The sequence below is a fragment of the Rhodotorula graminis genome, assembly GCF_001329695.1.
Source record: "Rhodotorula graminis WP1 unplaced genomic scaffold RHOBAscaffold_9, whole genome shotgun sequence".
Classification (NCBI taxonomy): domain Eukaryota; kingdom Fungi; phylum Basidiomycota; class Microbotryomycetes; order Sporidiobolales; family Sporidiobolaceae; genus Rhodotorula; species Rhodotorula graminis.
In genome coordinates this window covers 707,562-725,539 of record NW_017264936.1, presented here as the reverse complement: position 1 = coordinate 725,539, position 17,978 = coordinate 707,562, and the positions used below count along the sequence as shown (strand labels likewise).

Here is a 17,978-nt window from a genome sequence, read left to right as displayed (position 1 = left end):
CCCTCCCCTTCCCTCTGTCCCTCTCCCCCCTCCCTCACCCACCCACACGCAGCCTCTACAAAACCTACCGCCGCCGCGTCGCCAAGTTCTGGGCTCCCCTCACCCCGCTCAAGGGCCTCTATCTCGCCCTCACCGGGGGCCGTCGCGCAAAGGTCGACAGGCGCATTTGGGGGAGCAGGGAGGGGCAGAGTGAGGCGAAGACGCTCAAGAGGCAGTGAGGGGCGGGAGGGGGGCTGAGCGAGGAGGAGCGAGGAGGAGAGAGAAGGAGCGGGGAGGAGGAGAGGGGGGGGAGCGAGGAGAAGAAGCGAGGAGAAGAAGCGAGGAGAAGAAGTGCTGCAAATCTAGCCTTCGGGCACGTGTACATAGACCCATGACGAGCTCGCTTGACCAACGAGCGTGCAGCAGCGCAAGCGAAAGAGAGAGAGAGAGAGAGAGAGAAACGGTCTCGAGGCGAGGAGAGGCTCGAGCGGGAGCTCCTCGCTTGCTCGCTCGCGCCCTGGCCGCTCAACCGGTGCTGTGCCGCATGGCCCGCTCGCGCACGACCAGCTCTCGCCGGCGCAGCATCCCTCGAGGGCGGGTTCGAGCCTGAGCCCGAGGCGGTTCAGGTGGGCAAGCCGCTGCTCACCGACCTGCTCCTCGCCTCTCAGGCTCGCTCTCGCTCTCGTCGTCTCGCTCACGAGCTCTCGGAAACCCGACAGAGAGAGAGAGGGTGCACAGTCCATTGCGGCGGCTCTACAGGAGAAGAGTCGGTACAGCTCGCGCTTCTTGGCTGAGCGGCGAGCGAGGGGCAGGGGGATAGAGAACGAGGTGGAGAGGTTGGGGTGAGGAGGGAAGTGGACAGGGTTTGTCGGCAAGCTCAGGCGAGGTGCGTCGGCTCGGCGCGGCGCCAGAGCCACCCGCCGTCGCTCGAGCTCGAGGTTGAGGTCGACGACGCCGCCGACGCTGACGCCGACGGAGCGACCGCGGCCGCCGCCGCCGCCGCCACCGACGACGTGTTGCCCGTCCAGCCCCACATGACGTCGATGACGCCGAGGTCGAGGTTGTCGCCCGAGAGAGCCGAGAAGACGGGGACCGAGAGGTCGAGCGAGGCGCTGCGGGCGAAAGCAAGGAAGGAAAGGAAGGGGTGCGAGCGTCAGTGACCGGTCGGCGCGCAGAAAGTGGCCCGAGCCAAGGACAGAGAGAGAGAGAAAGGGGACGCACTCGCCGACGCAGAGCGCACAGCGCTCGGTCGCCCAGGCCTTGATCGAGAGCCCGTTGGCGAGGTTGGTGACGAGGAGCTCGGCGCCGCAGTAGCTGCTCGGCGTCGTCGTTGAGCCCTGCGTCGAGTGAAGCCACTGCGAGAGAGACGAACAAAGTCAGGCGTGCTCGTGTGTGGGCGTGCAGGAAAGAGAGAGAGAAAGACGCACCATGGCGTTCGAGAGGGCGACGACAAAGTCCGTCTTGTGAGCGGCGATGCCGCACGGGCCGTAGTGCTGACCTGCGCCGAATATACTTGTCAACCACCGACCTCGAGCAACGTAGCAGGAGGGCGGGAAAGAGGGAAGCAGGCGACGCACTGGCCTCGAAGTAGGTGCCCTGACCTTTGAACGTCTGGAACGCCTCGGGCTGCGTCGCCTGGTACACCTCGGCGGCGGCGAACGGGCCGGCGACAGCAGCAGCAGCCGCAGCGCCGGTGACACCGTCAGGGTTCCACGCCGGAGCTGCGGGCGACGGCGACGGCGAGGCCGACGGCGCGCCCTGCCAGTCGCCCGAGCCCGGAGCGGCGGCCGGCGTCGCCGACGGACCGGCTCCACCCTGCGACGCCGGCGAGTCGGCGTGCCACGAGCCGTCCTGCACCGCAGCCGTCTGCTGCTGCGCGCCGTCGACCGTCGGCGCCGAGGTGGTGGCGGCGGCGGGATCGGCGAGCGGCGTCGAGACGACGACAGGGCCGGGCCCGAGCTGGATGGACGAGAGCGGCGATGCGGCCGACTTGTGCTGCTGCTGGCCGTCGACCGCCGGGAGGATCGACGACGCCGACGAGGGCATCGAGACGCCGGCGGGCATGGTCGTCTGGGCAAAGACGTCGGCGGCGCCGGTCGAGGTCGCGCTCGCGCTCGAGTCGGTCGTCGCGGACGCACAGTCGGCAGCCGACTGCTCGTGCGCGCCGGGCGAGTTGGTCGTCGCGGCAGACGAAGCGCCCGAGGCGGCGTCGACGGCCGAGGAGGGCGACGCCTGCGGGTCGACCGAGCCGAACTCGCCCATCTGGGACGGCGCACTGGTCGTCGGGGTTGAAGCCGTCGTCGGGGTTGAAGCCGTCGTCGGCGTGTACTTGCCGTCGTTCTGGGCCGAGGCGGCGGCCGTGTCGGTCGCCGCGGCGGTCGGGGCAGAAGTGGCGGCGGCGGCGCTCGACGGGTGGTACTGGCCGTCGTTGACGGTCGCCGAGGTCGTCTCGGCGTGCGCCGTGTCGGCAGGAGAGTCGGAGGCAGTCGTCGAGGCGTGTGCGGCGTCGGACAGGGCAGAGGACGGGCTGGAGCCGGTGGACGACTCGGCGGCGTCGTGGTCGGCGGCGGCGGACGACTCGCCCTCGGCCTTGGCCGTCTCCTTCTTGTCCTGGACGACCCGGACGACTGCGCGCGAGATGGGAGCGTGAATGAGAGGGTGACAAGGGGAGGAAGGAAAGAGAAAGAGAGAGCGGGACGCACCGACAAAGACGATGAGCGCGACTGCGATAAGGACGATGAAGGCGACGAGGAGCCAGCACCAAATGGGCCACCTCGGCTTGCGCTTCTGCGAGCCTTTGCCCGGGCCCGGGTCGCCTGCGCCGCTGGCGGCGCCCTTCTTGCCCGACTTCTTCGACGACGACGACGATTTCGAGCTGCGCTTCGAGCTGCTGCGCTTGACGGCGCCCTTCTCGAGGTCCGACAGCGGCTCGTCGAGACCCTCGACGGCGTGCGGGTTCGGCACGCCGCCCGAGGCGGCCGGCTCGTCCTTGCCGAGCGCGTTCATGTTGCGGCGGCCCGAGCGGCTGCTAGTGCGAGTCGCCGACGCTGAGCGCGAACCCTTCTTGCCGTGCTTCTTGTGGTGGTGACGACGTGCGGCCTCGTTGTCGTCGTGGCCGAGGGCGTTGTAGCGCTGCGAGGTCTGCGGACGCCAAAGAAATGGAGGTCAGGACGCTGCGGTTGAGAAGGCGCCGCAGCTCGAAGGAGAGAGCGAGGACGCACCCTCGCACTCCCACCTCCAGCAGGACCCTTGCCCACGCTGCGCATGATGCGCTCGACGCGTCCCTCGACCGGCTGTCCTCTCACGACGCCCGCCTCGATGTCGCCGCCCGCATCGGCGAGCTCCTCCCTCAGCGCGCGCTCCTCCTCGCTGTCGGTCGACTCGCTGCTCGACGAGCTGTGCACCTTGGACCGCGCCGCCGACGAGCGGTGCGAGCGCGCCGAACCGGCGGCCGACGACGGCCGGCGAGGCGCGGCGGCGGCGCGTGCGGCGGGCGAGGCGGGCGAGGCGTTGACAAAGTCCTCGGCGTCGGACGAGGCCGTCGACGAGTCGTGGTCGTAGCGACTCTCGAGAGCGGGCATGGTGGCGGAGGTGGCGAAAGATGAGGGACGAAGGCGAGAAGGAAAGGGAGGATGAGCTCGAGGGCCGTTTGGCCGACGCTCGGAAAGGCCGCGGACCGTCCGGCGGACGGCGTGTGCTGCCCGGTGGCGAACAGGAGGTCGGGGTCTCCTGTCCCTCGTCGGTCGATCGTTGCCGGTTGAGGGATCGCTGCGAAAGAGAGACGGGGTCAGTGCGCTGCTTCGCCTCGTTTCGGGCGCGCGAAAGGGGACGATGGCAACTCACACAGGCGCGAACGACAGAGCACAGAACGAACGTCTCGTCGAGATTACAGGGCCGTGTACTGCAACTTGCGCGCCTTGCCGCGCCGAGGGATGAGCGGGTTCCGGCGCTGCGCCTCGGGCGTCGGCGCGAGGGGCGGCACAGGCGCCGGGCGATGCGGCGCCGGCGACGTGCTCATCTCGTGCGCCCAGGCGGCGTAGTCGGCGTAGTAGGCGAACCAGGACGGCGCGGGTGCGGGTGCGGGCGCCGGGGCGGCCGCAGTGCGGGTCGGGAACGACGTGGTCGGCGAGGCGTGGCTCGACGGCGGTGACCGAGGCGAGGCCGAGGGCTGGACGTTGCCAAAGTAGTCGCGGCCGACCACCGACGCCGGATAGTGCGGCACGGGCGCGGCGGCGGCGGCAGCGGTCGCGCCGTTCGAGAGCGGCCCGGTCGTCGACGACGAGTGGCCCGATGCCGAGCTCGACGACGACGACACCGCCGGGATCCCGCCGTAGTGGTACTGGTACGCCGCCTCGCTCGCGGCTTGCGGCACGACGCCGTCGCCCGGCGCGGCGTACTGCGCGCGGCCGAAGCGCGACAGGCCCGCCGTCGCCGCCGACGACGCTGCGGCGCCATTGCCGCCGCCCGAGTACGGCGGCGCGAGGCCCGCCTGCACGCGTCGCGCCTGCGCGTACACGTCGCCAGGCGGGAGCGCCTGCGCGCCGAACGCGGCCCTGCCGCCCCTCTGCGCGCCCGCTCCCGCTCCTCCTCCCCCTCTCTCTCGCGCCCACGCCGCCTTGACGCCCTCAATCCTCGGGTCCCACGCCCTCGCCCTCGCCTCGAGCCCATCCGGGCCGGGCCCGAGCAACGCGCGGTTCGCCTCGCGCCGGGCGAGGACCTCGGGCTTGAGCGTGAGGCCGGCGCGGCCGAGGAGGCTCTGCGCCGGGTCGAGGGCGTCGGTCGAGGAGGGGGTGAGGGACGACGAGAGCGAGAGGTAGGCCGTGCGGAGAGCGTCGCGGACGGCGCCGATCTCGAACGTGCCCGACGTGAGGTCGCGCGCTGCGGCGAACACAGACCTCTAGTCAGTCTCTTTCCGCTCGAGGAGAGGGCTCGCGACAGACAGGTGTCGCGACGCACCGAGGTCGACCGGATGCTGCACCGCCAACCGCTCCTCGTGCCCCTGCTGCTCGCCGAACCCAAACTCGGTCTTGGGCGCGAGGCGCCCGCCGCCGGCCGTCACGATGCAGTCGTCGCGGTAGTTGAACGTCCAGCCGTCTGTGCGGGCGCAGTGTCTGTGTGAGCTCGAGGAGGAGTGGGGGGAGAAAGAGAGGAAGGAGGAGACGCACAGTGGTAGAGGAACGAGAGGAGGTCCCGGCCGGGCGACGTCTCGCCGGGTGGTCGAGGGTCGAGCTGCGCGACAGTCGAGGTCAGGGCCGCACGTGAGAGGCTCGAAAGAAGGGTGCACGGCGCACCTGGATGAACGAGACCGCGAGGCAAAAGATGCCCAAGCCGCCGAGCCCACCGTACCGTACCTCGTTGAGCCCTTGGGCGTCGAGGAACGCCTTGAGGACAAACACGAGCGCCTTTGCGCGCATCTTGTCGCCCTCGCGCCTCGTCTCGAGCTCCTGGAGGAGCCTGAGGCTCTCGCGCGCGCCCTTTGGGCCCTTGTCGGCGTTGAACGAGACGTCGATCGCGAACGAGCCGAACGAGGGCGCCGTGACGAGCTTGACGAGCGGGACCTTGGCGTGCGACACGAGGCGGCCGGTCGACGCGAGGTGCGAGGCGAGGAGGGCGTTGCGGAGGGTGCGCAGGAGGAGCTCGGTCGGGCAGGTGACGAGGGACGGGTCCGAGATGACGAGGTCAAAGTCCTGCGGGAGCGCGTCTCTTGGTCAGGATCGCCTCGCCCACGGGTTGGAGGGGGCGACGAGGGGACGCACGCCGTGAGGAAGGTACAGGCCCGTCGCCATAGACCCAAACAGCTCGACGGCCGCAGTCGGCCAGAGGGTCGCGACGACCTTGGTGAGGCACGTGAGGGCGGCGAGGCGCAGACGCTGCTCGCCCTTGGTCGGCCGCACCGAGGCGACGAACGCGGCGACCTCCTCGTCAAGTCTGCGGGAGGTGGGTGCAGGGTCAGCGAGGTTCGAGAGGGGGAGGCGGTGCGGGCGCACAGGTCGATGGGCGGCCGGGCTCTGTCCTGGTCTGTGCGGCGCAGGAGGTGCATCCAGGGCGTGACACTGACGGCTGTCGGGGTCCTCGGCTGGCGGTGTGTCGCTGTCGGGTGCGAGTCGGCGCGTGCGGTGGTCGACGACGACGAGGCACCGGCGAGCGTGAGGGACGCAAAGGCCGAGTCGAGCGCGGTCGCCGGTGGGGCTTGCGGATAGGCCTGCATGGCTGCTGGGCGTGTCCCGCTCAGCAGTTGAGCGAGTGAAGATGGCGAGAGAGAGCCGAGCGAGTCTCATCTCTCCGAGGTTCATCGTCCTCCCTCTTTCGTCCCGCGCACTGCTCCAGAGGGGGCACAGCTGGTCCCTCGAGCTACCATGTCGACTTCAACAATGATCCTCGCGGGCGGCACCTCGTCCACTTCGACCGCCGTGCGTCCCTCCTCTCCTCTCCCCCACCTCCCCCCTCTCCCTGCGCCCGCTCACCTCTCCCTCCCCGCCCGAGCAGCCCTCCGCCGAGAACACCAAAGACGTCCTCTCCGAAGCGAACCGCTCCTCGTCGGCCATCATCGCCGCGTCGACCGTCGTCTCGTTCATCGTCCTCGTCCTCGCAGGCCTCCTCGTCTTCTTCCGCGTGTCGCGCAAGCTCCGCAGGCGCAGCGAGCAGCGCAGGAAACTCGAGGCCACGCGCGCAGAGGCCGGCGGCGGGACCACCGAGGGCGCGAGGGGCGGTGTGGCGGCCCAGAAGAAGAAGCGCGCAAAGGCGAGGAACGCGTTCGAGGACAAGGAGTGGGAAGGCGTCCCTGTGCGTGCTCATTTCTCTCACTCGCAGACCCGGCAGACCTGACATCACGTTCCCTCGCAGGCTTGACCTCCCTCTCGGCCTTCGCTCCCCCGCCTCGCCCCTCTCGTCCTTGTACCGCCGACCTGTTGTCGTACCACCCTGCATCGCCGCACACTTCTTTCTTGTCGCATTCACTCTCCGATCGTGTCACAGACGGAGAAGAGAGCGAAAGAGAGAGCGCATGCGTGGCACTGCAGCGAGACGCCCGAGGAAGCTCGCGAGAGAGAGAGAGAGAGCGGACGAGGAGGTCTAGAGTTCTACAACAACCAGGAGATGAGGCACAGAGGGAGAGCTAGACATCAGGCGCACATAGTCGAGGGGGCCGTGTAGTAAAGGGAGGGAGGCGAGACGAGGTCGAGGAGGGTGGTATGGACAGCGGGCAGGCGAGGGCGGGGTATGTGCGTGCTGCGAGGGCAAGGACGTCAGTAAACAGGCTCAAGCTCGAGCCACGAGGAAGCGAGAGAGAGAAAGAGGGACGCACAGTGATAACTTGACGAAGGAGAGAAAGAAAAAGGCGACCCTCACGCAGGCCCGGGCGTCGGCGAGCCCGTCATGCGCCTGATCTTGTCGAGCACGTCCTGGAGGCGGTACGGCTTGGTCGCGACCTGTGGCACGAGCGGAATTGTCAGTACGCAGTCGCTCGGGCGCGAGCGCGACGAGGCGAGAGCGGGACGCACGTCGTCGAACCCGGCGGCGAGGCACTCGTTCTGCTGCGCCTCGCGAGCGTTGCCGGTTACGGCGCACACGGGCTGCGGTGGAAGAAAGTAGAGAGTCAGTGACCATGCTCGAGGGCGAGTGCGCCAGCGAGAGGGCGAAGAGAGCGACGCACCCATCGTCGCGAGATCTCGCCGGCGGCTTCTCGTCGGCGCAGCTCGCGAATGGCCTCCAAGCCGCCCATGACGGGCCTGTGGAGGAACGGAGGGCAAAGAGTCAGTGTCGAGCGCGACTGAGAGGCGGGCAGGAGCGAGAGAGAGAGCGAAAGGAGAGACGCACATCTCGATGTCCATGAGGACAACGTCGATTGGCGTGTCGGCGCCGCGCCCGCCCGTCGAGAGCTGCGGGCGACAAGGTCCGTCAGTACTCGAGCTTCGAGGATGAGAGAGAGAGAGAGAGAGAGGAGCGCACCTTGAGCGAGTCGGCCATGAGCGCGTCGAGCGCCTCCTGGCCGTTGTTGGCGACCGTCACGTCGTAACCGGACATCTTGAGCTGCCGCATGAGGACCCTCTGGTTCACGAGGTTGTCCTCGGCGATCAACACCCTCCTCCTCTCCTCGTTCTCGCCTCCTGCTCCCGCGCTCGACGGGCCGACCGTTGGCGAGGGCGACGCCGGCGGGAGCGTGATGGGCAGGCCGGCGCCTCGCGCGCCCTTGTCGCCGCCGGCAAGGAGTGCCGACTTGGGAAGGCCGAGGCCGCCGGGCGGCGAGGCGGCTCGCTGCGCTCGCGACGCCGGGATCGCGAACCGGAACGTCGAGCCCTCGCCGAGCTGCGACTCGACCTCGATAAAGCCGCCGTGGAGCTCGATGAGCTTCTTGCTGACGTACAGGCCGAGCCCGGACCCGCCGTACTGGTCGCTCTTGGGGTTGGCCTGCGAGAAGCGCGCGAACAGGAGCTTGAGCTGCTCGGGGCTGAGCCCTTTGCCGCTGTCCTGGACCGAGATGACGACCCAGACCATGTCGTCCGGGCAAAGGAAGGACGGGTTGGGCGCGGCGACGCGCATGGCCGAGGCCGGCTGCACGGGCGGACCGGGCGACGCCTCGACGTGGACCGTGACGCGCTTGCGCAGCGAGTCGAGTGTGTACTTGAGCGCGTTGGTGAGGAAGTTGTACAGGACCTGCTTGATGCGCCCGGCGTCGGCCGCGATGAACTCGACCATGAGGTCGTCGAGCGACGAGCCCTTTTCGACGACGAGGCTGATCTGCTGCTGGTGGCTCTGGACCTCGAACGTCTTGACGACCTCGCGTACAGCTGCGACGAGGTCGAACGGGGCGACGTTGATGCTGAGCAGGCCCATGTTAAGCTTCGACACGTTGAGGATGTCGTCGGCGATGCGGCCCTGGTGCGACGCGCACAGGATGATCGACTCGACGGCCTCGACGTTCTCGAGCATCTCGTCGTACAGGGCGTCGAGAACGCGCTGCGGCGCGGCATGGCCGTGGCGCAGGCCGTCGATGAGCTCGACGTACTTGGCGAGCGACGTCGACACGACCTCGGCGTTCTGCCACACGCCGCTCAGCGGGTTGCGCAGCTCGTGCGACGACATGTCGAGGAACATCTCGGTGTTGCGGCGGTTCTCCTCGGCGTCGACGGCGCGCTGCTCGACCTCGCGGATGTGGAGCATCTCGATCTCCTTCTGGCGCGTGATGTCGGTGAGGGCGCCGACGTAGCCGTCAGGCAGGCCGACCTCGGTCGACGCACGAATCTGCGTGACGAGGATGCGTGTCAGGCGAGAACGAGAGAGAGAGAGAGAAGAACGAGAGGAGGACGCACCTCGAGCTGGGCCCACCGGCCGTTCTTGAGGCGGAACTGGCGCTCGGGCGCCTCGGTCTTCTCGCCGCCGGTCGCCGCCTTCCACGCGTTGTCGACCTTCTGCAGGTCGTCGGGCACGATCTGCTCGGTCCACTCGACGAGCGGCCGGCCGAGCGCCATGCCGCAGATCTCGAACCACCGCGGGTTGCAGAAGACCGGGTGGCCCTGGTTGTCGATCTGGACGACGCCGACGGGCGACACGGTCGACAGCATGGCGTACCGGCTCGCGAGGGCGCGGTTCTGCGCCTCAGACTCGATGAGGGCGCGCGTGCGCTCGTCGACACGGCGCTCGAGCTCGGCGCGCAGGAGGCCGAGCTGGAGGTGGACGCGCACTCGGGCGAGGAGCTCGCGCGCCTGGAACGGCTTGACGAGGTAGTCGTCGACGCCGCCCTCGAGCGCCTCGGCGCGCGCTTCGGTGCCGGCCTGGGCCGAGACCATGATGATGGGCACGAGCGTCGTCGACGGGTCGCGCCGCAGGGCCGTCGTGAGCTCCATGCCCGAGATGTGCGGCATCATGGCGTCGGTGAGGACGAGCGACGGCGGCGACTTGCGGATGTGCTCGAGCGCCTCGCGCGGGTCGCCGAACGCGACGACCGTAAAGTGCTTGGTGAGGAGGCTCGAGATGTAGGCGCGCAGGTCGCGCGAGTCGTCGACGAGCACGATCGTGCGGTTCTGGAGGCTCAGGACGTCTGCGCAGGCGAAGGACTCGCAGGGTCAGGTCCTTGTCGCACGGGCGCGAAGGAGAGAGAGAGAGAGAGGAAGACGCACCGACGCCCATGTAGTCGTCCGGCCCGCTGCCGCTGCCCGACGAGTTGCCCGGCTCGCTGCCGCCGTTGGCGAGGTCGGACGAGCCGGCGCTGCTGAGCGGGGTGGCGTCCATGGCGTCCTGCGCCTCGGCGTCGTACCGCCACGAGGCCGCCTCGTCGACGACGGCGAGGTTGCGGTTCTGGAACTGGGCGACGAGCTGCGTGTCCTCGGGCGTGTGGTCGATCTGGTCGATCGGGAGGTGCGTGTGGCCGCGCTGGAGCCGGATCGTGAACGTCGAGCCGTGGCCGAGCTCGCTCTCGACCTCGAGCTGGCCGCCGAGGAGCTTGACGAGCTCGAGCGTGAGGGCGAGGCCGATGCCGGTCCCGGTCGCCATGCGCGAGTTGGCCTCGATGCGGTGGAACCGGTCGAACACGCGCCCGAGCGAGTCGGCGGGGATGCCGATGCCGGTGTCGGTGACCGACAGGACCGCCTCGGCGCGCGTCGACCGCAGCGACACGGTGATCTTGCCCGACGGCGTGTACTTGAACGCGTTCGAGATGACATTGTGCACGATCTTGTCCCACAGGTCCGGGCTCAGGTAGATCGGCGGGCAGTGCGGCGGGTCGTCGTCGCAGTGGATCTCGTACTTGATGCCGGTGCGCTCGATCGCGTCGCGGAACAGGATCGCAATGTCGCGCGTGAGCGGGCCGATCTGGACGGGCCGGTACTTGAAGTTCATGCGGCCGCCCTCGAGCGAGGAAAAGTCGAGGAGCTTGTTGACCATGGTGAGGAGGCGGTTGGCGTGGCGCTGGACGAGGACGAGGCGGTCGCGGTGCGTGCGGTCGAGCTTGTCGCGCTCCGAGCCGCCGAGGAGGTCGTCGAGCGGGCCGAGGATGAGGGTGAGGGGCGTCCTCAACTCGTGCGACACGGACGAGAAGAAGTTGCTCTTGGCGCGGTCGAGCTTGATGAGCTCCTCGGCGCGTTGGCGGTCCTGCTCGGCGGCGAGGACGGCAAACAGGCCAATGGCGACGTGACGCGCGACGAGGTTGAAGAAGACCTCCATGAGCTGCGTAAAGTTGCTCATCGAGTTGATGCCGAACACGACGACGGCCGACGGGATCGTCTGGCCGACCTCGACGAAGATCGGGATGACGACCGCCTGCCGCACCGAGTACGTCCACCCGTGCGTGCGGTCGAGCGACTCGGCGAGCGGGCCGAGGTCGTCGACGAGGGTCAGGTCGCGCTTGAGGCACGCCTCCTCGAACGGCCACGACCACCGCGGGTCGGCTCGAGCGCCGTTGGCCGACGGCGTCGTCGACGACGAGGCCGACGAAGGTCCGGGCGATCCGGCGACGGCGCCCGGCGACAGGGCGGCGGCCGCCTCGAGGCGCTCGCGCATGTCGAGCATGGTCGCCGTCGAGCCCGTCCCGGTCGAGGTCGACGCCGACGAGGTCGACTGGCGCGACGTCGGCTGCGTGATGTCGACGAGCGCCTCCTGGACGAGGAACGGGTGGTCCTCGGGGATGCCGGTCGACCCTCGGTTGGTGAGCTTGATGACGGTGCGCGTGCTGCGGTCGTACCCGAGGCGGACCTCCTTGCGCGACGGCTTGTTGGTGACCTCCTCGACCGTGAACAGCTGGACGAACGGCAGGTCGTACGGGTTCGACGCAAAGACCTTGAGCGCCGACGTCGAAAAGTCTGCGGGCAGGCGAGCCGTCAGTGACGAAGTCGGGTTTCGGCTGAGCCGGGAGAGAGAGAGAGGGACGCACCCTCGACAGTCCTTGCCAAGCTCGTCATCTGGACGAGGTCGCGAACCGTTGCGAGTCGGCGCGCTGCGACGACCGTTGCCGTCGACCTGCCGGCGGGACGAGGAGGAGTCAGTGCGGGTCGTCGAGGGGGAGTAGGAGCGAAAGCGGGACGCACTCGATGGACAGGTTGTAGATGCCGAGGACGTTGCCCTCGTTGTCGTAGAAGGGCGCATACGAGAAGGTATGGTCTGCGCGACGAAAGGAAGGCCGTCAATGATGGAGCTCGAGAGGGGGCAGAGAGGTCGGGACGCACAGGTCTCCTCGGTGAAGCCCATGCGCTCCATCGCGAGGAAGTGGTCGCGGAAGAAGCACGTCTCGCCGGCGAGAGCGCGCTCGGCGATCGACCGCAGGCCGTCCCAGATCTCGGCCCACCCTTCTCGGCACAGCTGGCCGAGGAGCGACGGGTGCTTGATGCCGGCCGTCTCGATGTACAGGTCGTTGTAGACGATGATGATGTCCTCGCTGCGAGGAGGGAGGGCGAAATATCAGTCTGTGGTACAGGGTCGACAGGAAAGAGAGGGAGGGCGAGAGACGAGGACGCACGCTCGAGAGCCCCACAGGATGCACTCGCGGAACGGGCTCGCCAAGATGCTGGCGACCATCGTCTTGAGCTCGGGCTGCCACCCGCTGATGGGCCCGAGCGGCGTCTCGTGCCACGAGTGGGCCCGGATGCGCCGCCCCATCTCGCTGTCGCCGAGCGCGCGCACCCACGGGTCCTCGTGCGCGCCGAGCGGGAACGCGCGCGCCTGCGCCTCGGCCGACGACGTCAGGCCCGACGCGACGGCGGCCGAGGCGGCGGCGGCGGCCGAGAGGGACCCGACGCGCGTCTCGCTCGTCGTCGTCGGCGACTGGTACGCCTTGCCGACGTCGCGCGGCGCACTGCTCGGGGCTGTCGCGACGGGCGGCGACCGATGTGGTGGGGCGATGGAAGAGCGAGGCGTGGTGGAAGAGGGCCGAGGAGGCCAGTGCGAGGGGAGCGGGCCGGACGATGGAGCTGAAGGCGCCATGGTGAGGATGACGAAGCCCGACGCTGACGAGGCGTGCGAGCCGAACGGCGATGCGGCCGACGCGTCGAGCGGCATCGAGGCCGACGGCGCGCCGAGGACCGGAGAGAACGGGACCAGTGTGGCCGAGACGATGTGCGGATGGTCTGCGGGACCTAGGCGGATCGTCTGCGGGACCTGGCTCGCGACGCGAGTGCGCCTCGTCGGCATGACGGTGCGCATCGACGACACGGGCGAAGGTGCTGTTGCGGCCGCCGCCGAGGTCCACTTGGGCGAGGCGGCGTCGGCGGCGAGGCTGGGCGTCGGGGCCGGCGAGAGCGTCGTCGGCGGAAGGCGCTCGGACGACGACGCGGCCGACGGGTTGCCCGGGTAGCCGTTGTCGCGGTCCTCGACGAGGTCGAGCACGAACGAGAGGAGCGTCGCCTGGTCCTCGGCCGACAGGAACGCGTACGGGTTGCCCGACTCGTCGTCGTCGCCGTTGGCGCCGCTCGCAAAGTCCTCGTTCTCCGTCTCGGTGTCGGTCCCGCTCACGCTCCCGCTGCTCTCGCCCTCGTCGTCCGTGTCCATGCCGCGGTGCTCCTCAACCTCGTCGACCCGGCTGAGCGGCGTCGCACTCCGACCGCCGCTCCCGGCGCGCTCGACCCCAGGGTGCGGCGGGATGGCACCCATGAGCGCGTCGCCCTCCTCCTCGTGGCTCGACCGACGCCTTTTCCCGCGCCGCCGGAGCCCGCTCCGGCCGAGCGCAGTCGCCGCCGCACCGACCGCCGAGGGGACGGCGAAGGGCACGTCGCGCGGCGTGGCCGAAGACGCAGCGCTCTCGAGGTTGCGCCACGCCTCGTTGCGGTAGACGGGGCTGAGGGCGGCGGTTGGAGCTGGCGCGAACGGGTTGGCGGACGACGAGGTCGACGGGCCGGGCGTCGACTCGTCGTCCTCGAGGAGCGGGGTCAACGGCGACTCGGCGCCGTCGATTGGCGAGGCGGCGAGGAGCGTGTCGGCGGACGACGCCTCGGACGACGCTGCGCTCGAGGGTCGGCGCGGGTGGATGCCGCTCGTGACGGCGTCGAGCGAGAAGTAGTCGGTCGACGAGGTGGTGGGGCCGGTGCCGGCGCCCGCGAACGGCTCAGACGCGGTGCTGCCGCTGCGGGGCGTCTTGACGTTGAGGCTCTCGATACCGCGCAGGACCTCGGGCGACGGCTCGTCGCGGTGGTTGTAGCTGTTGGCGAGCGTCGGCATCGCGTCCGAGTTGCTCCTGAAGCGCTTGATGGCGGGCTTGGCGGACCCGGTGCTGCCCGTCGCGGCTGCCGGGTGCTGGCCCTGGACGTTCCACACGGGCGACTTGAGCGGCGTCGCGGTCTGGCGCGAGCGGAGGGCGAGGACGAGGGGCGAGAGGGGGAGGACGAGGGCCGGGCCGGGCGAGGCGGCGAGGAAGGGGAGGAGCGGGAGCTGGGCGAGGGCACTGATGCCTGCGGCATCAGGCTGGGCCGGTACTGCCATGCCGGCAAGCACTGGCGAGCTGGGTCGAGCTGTCGAGGTGAAGGGTCTCGCTCGGCGAGGCGCGAGGCGTCGGCCTCCAAGTCGGGGTCGCGCGCTCGAGGACGGGCTCGCTTGGTGCAAGGATGCGGTGCGTAGGCCGCGCGAGTCGCCGCCGAGTGAGCTGGGTTGGCCGGCGGTGCGCTGTGTCGAGAGCAGCGAGCGTCGAGGCGAGATGGACCACGATCAAGGTCTCTCTCTCGTCGGGGCTCGCGCGCCCGCGCATTCCCTCACCGGCCGACTCGCTCGTGTCTCTGATGAACACGCTCGCTTTCGCTGACTCGCTCCCGCATCATGCCGCACGAGCGCTCAGCTTCTCCCGCGTTCCCCTCCTCGCCCCAGTGCCCACCGTTACCTCGCTCGGGCCTCGGGCCGAACCACAGCTCGCTTTGACCACGCACCGTTGCGACACAGATTTGATCGCGTCCTGATCGAAAGTCACGCGCGAGGACTCGCATCGACCACCTCGCACTCGATCCCCTCTCTCTCCGTTTCGCAGAGAAAGGCGGCGGCGTTGCAAGCTGAGAGAGAGATGCGTACTATCGTGACAAAGACAAGCGGTGACTGCTGCAGAGACAAGCTGGACAAAAAACAAGCTCGGCGACCCTGCACCTCCTCCTGCTCCTCCACGTGGCCCGGCCGCGACGCCTCACTCGACCTCGGGCGCGAGCTGCGCGTCCTTGGGCCCGTCAACGTCAAAGCGCTCGCCGACGAACGTCGGGAAGCGCGGGATGCCCGCCTTGGTGAACTCCTGAAAGCGGTACGTGACGACGGCGCCGACCTGCGCGAGGAGGAGGAGGCGTGCGGGGGGAGGCAGGCAGAGTCAGCGGGTTGTCGACGTGCTCGGCGTGCGACTGTCGACGCGGTGGACGACGCCGACAAGGAGAGGGAGAGGGAGAGAGGAAATGAGAGAGCGGGACGCACCGGCGGCGGGTTCTGGCGCCTCTCGTCCGTCAAGCCCGAGCCAACGCTGAACGTCGTCTCGCCGTCCTCCATGACGCACTCGAGCGCGCCGAGCATGCCGACGTACTTTCCCTGGCAAGGCGTCATCGTCGAGTCAGTTCAGGCCCGTCGACAGGACGGCGCGGGAGGAGAGCGAGAGAGAGGAGGTGCTCACCTTGCCCGGCTCGTGAGCGACGACACGCGCCTCGGCGTCGTGGAACGTCTTGACCTTGAGGAGCGTCGACGAGCGCTTGTGGACGTACTCGGAGCCGGGCGGCGGAGCATGAGCCTGCGCGCGGTTCGACGAATGAGCGTCGCCCGAAAGCTCGGTCGAAAAGATGGAGCTACGCAGCCCTCGAGCGAGGCTCGGGACGGCGCAACGCGGACATTAGGAGAGGAACGAGCGACGCACCCCTCACCCCCAAGCCCCTTGACCTCCTCGAGCTTCTCGAGCAGGTGGTCCCACCCGTCGCACATGTCCTGCTCGACGACGCGCACGATGCCGCCGCCCTCGTCGCCTGCCGGGTTGAGCGCCGCCGCCGAGGAGGCCGTCGGCGTGGCCGGGTCGGCGCGCGGGAAGAGGTCGTGCAGCTGGGCGAGGCGGTCCTCGAACGGCTTGGACGCTTGCGACGGGATGTCGAATACCTGTGCGACTCCTTGGTGAGTACTACGAACGCCTGGTCCCAAATATCTGCGAGATGATGGCGAGAGGAACGTGGGCGACGCACCATGTAGCGCAGCTCGCCCCAGCGCTCCGAGTTCATGCTGCGCACGATCCCGCTCGTCTCGTCAAAGCGGTTGCGGCCCATGAACAGTTCGCCATCGAGCTCGTGGCCTTGCGGCAGGTCTGTGTGCGACGAGGTGGGTGTCAATTGGGTTCGCGTGGACGAGGAGAGGGACGAGAGGACGCACTCGAGGTGAAGGACGAGGGGGCCGAGAACGGGTTGCCGACGCGCGACCACAGGGTCGACTCGCCGTCCCAGTACGCGCGCACGCCGTCGACTGCAGGAATGAGGACTGTCCTTGTCAGTCCTTTCCGACCACTCGCTCGTCGGCGCTCGGCGACCCGGCCGCCCGACAGCGAGAAGGGGAGGAGGGTAGAGAGCGAGGACGCACGCTTCTCGCTCATCCACCAGCCCGTCGGGTCCTTCTTCTTCGAGTCGAGGTCGAACTTGTTGGCGAGGAGGAGCTCGATCCCGCCCTTGCGCGCCTTGACCTTCTTCTTCTTGAGCGCCTCGACGACCTCGTCCTCGGCGTCCTCGTCCTCCTCGACCTCGGCCGCCTTGGCCTTGCCCTTGCCCTTGGGCTTGGCCTTGCCCTTGACCGCGCCCTTGCCCTTGGCCCCGCTCGCCGCCTTGCTCCCGCCGGCACCGCGGACCGCGACCGGTCGCTTCTTGGCGCCCGGCGCGGCGTAAGTGCGCTTCGGCGCCGGCGTGTCGTCCTGCTCCTGCGCGCCCGAGGCCGACGTCGACATGGTGCGCGAGCCCGAGGGCGAGAGCGGAGCGGCCGACTTCTTCTTCTTGGGCGGGTGCTTGGCGACGCCGGCGCCGGCGCCGCAGCGAGCGTTCTCGTGCCTGCAGACGGGGCGGGGCACAGTCAGTCTGGGCTGCTCCACGCGCGCAACGCCGACGAGCAGAATGCACTGCTTGGCCGGCGAGGGCGAGGTGGACGAGCCGAGACTCACTCGTCGCCGAGGAGGTCGCGGATGTGCTTGCAGGTGCGCACGTCGACGGCCACCTTGGTGTTGAGCATGAGCCAGGCCATGCAGGTGCACTTGTACGTGTTCGTGTCGATGCTGCACGGGGTTGGTTGCGCCGAGCGAGGCGAGAGGAGGAGGACGAGGTGGGGGGAGGATGAGAGTCAGCTCGTGCGGCACAGCGCAATCGAGAGAGAGAGCGAGAGACGGACCACTCGATCGTGTAGCGCTTGTTGTCGTCCGTCTTGCTGCCGACGACGACCTTGTCGAACACGTCGAGGCGGACCTTTGGGGTCGGGAGCGTCATGTCGCGAGTGCCAGCGAGGTCGAGCGGGGCGGCGTCCTGAAGCTGGCCTGGCGGGACGTGGAGCTGCACGAGGTCGCGGGCGGTGGGCTGCGGTACGTCTGGAGCGCGTGCGAGCGTCGAGGTGAAGCGGGCGGCGGCAGGAGGAGGAGGAGGATGCCGACGACGAGGAGGGGGTTGAGCGGCGGGGCGAGGTCGTGGGTGGGCTGGCGGTGGTCGCAGTGGTCGCAGCAAGGCGACTGTTGTGCGTACGAGGACGCGCGAGCTGCAGAGGGATGCCATGGAGAAGCAGAAGGGCGGTGCTCCTCCTCCTCCTGTTGGTCGACCGCCGCTCGCTCAACGCTATTCCGATCCAGACTGGCAGCTCAAAGGCGCGTCGGTACCGGTTACTTGTCGCTCCCGTCGGCCTCGAGGCCGCTCTACCTCTGCTGCCGGCCCGCACAAGCTTGGCTGTCCCCTCTCTCTCCCCCTCCCTTTCTCCGTCACCTCGCTGCTCTCGTGCACCCTCGCACCAGCTCTTCCCCTCGCACCAGGTGAGCCTCCCGTCTCGCAGCACGCGCGGCAAACCTTCAGGCGGCCGCCGTGCGGTCGGCCCCACCACGCTCGCGGAGGTACGGCGCT

General features: G+C 69.1%; 5 protein-coding genes across 5 annotated transcripts; 1 reads left to right on the top strand and 4 right to left on the bottom strand.

The window, feature by feature from the left end:
• Nucleotides 1–856: 856 nt before the first annotated feature.
• Nucleotides 857–3,560, bottom strand: RHOBADRAFT_45330 (uncharacterized protein; the record flags this gene model as incomplete). The annotated part of the gene is made up of 6 exons (XM_018414587.1): nucleotides 857–1,091; nucleotides 1,201–1,334; nucleotides 1,407–1,477; nucleotides 1,557–2,606; nucleotides 2,682–3,120; nucleotides 3,201–3,560. The coding sequence occupies 6 exons, from the start codon at nucleotides 3,558–3,560 to the stop codon at nucleotides 857–859; spliced, it is 2,289 nt and encodes a 762-aa protein (XP_018270082.1).
• Nucleotides 3,561–5,225: 1,665 nt separating this feature from the next.
• On the bottom strand, nucleotides 5,226–6,257 carry RHOBADRAFT_16378 (uncharacterized protein; the record flags this gene model as incomplete). Its single annotated transcript, XM_018412311.1, has 2 exons — nucleotides 5,226–5,615; nucleotides 5,724–6,257. 2 exons carry the CDS (start codon nucleotides 6,255–6,257, stop codon nucleotides 5,226–5,228), a joined length of 924 nt encoding a protein of 307 aa, XP_018270081.1.
• A 78-nt stretch (nucleotides 6,258–6,335) lies between these two features.
• On the top strand, nucleotides 6,336–6,854 carry RHOBADRAFT_54601 (uncharacterized protein; the record flags this gene model as incomplete). Its single annotated transcript, XM_018417407.1, has 3 exons — nucleotides 6,336–6,389; nucleotides 6,466–6,762; nucleotides 6,823–6,854. Coding segments are annotated over 3 exons (383 nt in total), but the record flags the coding sequence as incomplete, so codon positions are not given.
• A 468-nt stretch (nucleotides 6,855–7,322) lies between these two features.
• RHOBADRAFT_54600 (uncharacterized protein) lies at nucleotides 7,323–14,379 on the bottom strand (the record flags this gene model as incomplete). Its single annotated transcript, XM_018417406.1, has 11 exons — nucleotides 7,323–7,406; nucleotides 7,479–7,550; nucleotides 7,631–7,706; nucleotides 7,795–7,856; nucleotides 7,927–9,219; nucleotides 9,288–10,015; nucleotides 10,095–11,771; nucleotides 11,843–11,928; nucleotides 11,997–12,069; nucleotides 12,135–12,343; nucleotides 12,425–14,379. The coding sequence occupies 11 exons, from the start codon at nucleotides 14,377–14,379 to the stop codon at nucleotides 7,323–7,325; spliced, it is 6,315 nt and encodes a 2,104-aa protein (XP_018270079.1).
• Nucleotides 14,380–15,064: 685 nt separating this feature from the next.
• RHOBADRAFT_45326 (uncharacterized protein) lies at nucleotides 15,065–17,639 on the bottom strand (the record flags this gene model as incomplete). The annotated part of the gene is made up of 10 exons (XM_018414586.1): nucleotides 15,065–15,196; nucleotides 15,340–15,450; nucleotides 15,533–15,701; nucleotides 15,770–16,002; nucleotides 16,086–16,204; nucleotides 16,270–16,359; nucleotides 16,474–16,931; nucleotides 17,042–17,152; nucleotides 17,266–17,423; nucleotides 17,610–17,639. The coding sequence occupies 10 exons, from the start codon at nucleotides 17,637–17,639 to the stop codon at nucleotides 15,065–15,067; spliced, it is 1,611 nt and encodes a 536-aa protein (XP_018270078.1).
• Between the last annotated feature and the right edge of the window lie 339 nt (nucleotides 17,640–17,978).